The 1,044-nt window shown below is 33.6% G+C and overlaps 1 protein-coding gene across 1 annotated transcript in view; it reads right to left on the bottom strand.

Moving 5' to 3' along the window:
• LOC119585802 overlaps window positions 1-1,044 on the bottom strand; it is a gene marked incomplete at its 5' end in the record, with an annotated part of 18,429 nt that overhangs the window by 4,838 nt on the left and 12,547 nt on the right. The window contains 2 exon segments of the mRNA XM_037934524.1: window positions 505-574; window positions 870-1,020. Of these exon segments, the coding sequence (XP_037790452.1) occupies window positions 505-574; window positions 870-1,020 (221 nt within the window).

The raw sequence follows: 1,044 nt of genomic DNA, 5'->3' as shown, positions 1-1,044 counted from the left end.
TTTTTTTTTTCTAAGAGATTATGGTATAAAGAAATGCCTTTAAATGATAAAATCTAAAATTTTCTATAGAACTGATGCTTTATAAAGTCCATTTACAAATTTGTGTTTAACTATCATATTTTCTATGTCAGGTCTGATATCTCTGTGTCACATTTTTCTCTTTCCCAATTTTCTCATTAGTGAATAAACTGTTTCTTCACATCAGTTACCAATATATCTTCACATCTCAGTAGACTTGGTATTTTCTTCAAGAATTAGTACCATATTCTCTCAATGCATCTTTTTTCCACCATTTGGGGTTATATTTCCTCTGTATATATGCAGTCTTCAGTGTGTTTTCCCTTTCTGATTCCATTTTCTTTTGTTTGCTTCCTCCAAAAATAGGGGTACCTGCCTTTTCCCTTTTCCTCAATTTTGAAATTGTCATTTTCTAGTGGAACTTGGTGAACAGTTGATTCAATTATTTCTTGGTGGTTTATTCTCAATTGGCAATGTTTAACTTACCTGTTATTTCCTGGACATACATCAGGTTGTCAAACTCATGGGGTCCCTTGTGGCTGTGAGCAGTTTTGATCTGAAAATTCCAAAAGAACTATCTTAGTCCATCACATCAATTATATATGAATACATCCATCTTGTTGCCTGAACTTTAATACATATCACTAAAGATGGGCCAATTAAGAAGAAATTCTTTCTCTGGCTCTACCTAAAAATATTACTATGAACCCTTTTATTTTTCCTTTCACCTGAAAACATCAGTATGATACACTGCTTTTAATCATAGTAGAGGCACCAATAGTACTAACAATAATAACCATCCTTACCGATAAAAAATAAAAACACCAATTGCCAATATTCAACACACCTACCTTAACATATTGCATAGTATCATGAGCTGGGGCATCATCTTCAAACACGTCTTTCTCCTCTCTGTGTCTGTGGGAAACCTCATGTGCTAGAGATTTGGCCTTGTTTACAGCTGACTCCATTTTGCGACCAAGGAATTTCTTCAACTGAGATCTATGAATGAGAATATCATTATTA

Source organism: Penaeus monodon, chromosome 20 (genome assembly GCF_015228065.2).
Source record: "Penaeus monodon isolate SGIC_2016 chromosome 20, NSTDA_Pmon_1, whole genome shotgun sequence".
In the NCBI taxonomy this organism is placed as follows: domain Eukaryota; kingdom Metazoa; phylum Arthropoda; class Malacostraca; order Decapoda; family Penaeidae; genus Penaeus; species Penaeus monodon.
This window is presented reverse-complemented; position numbering and strand designations above follow the sequence as displayed.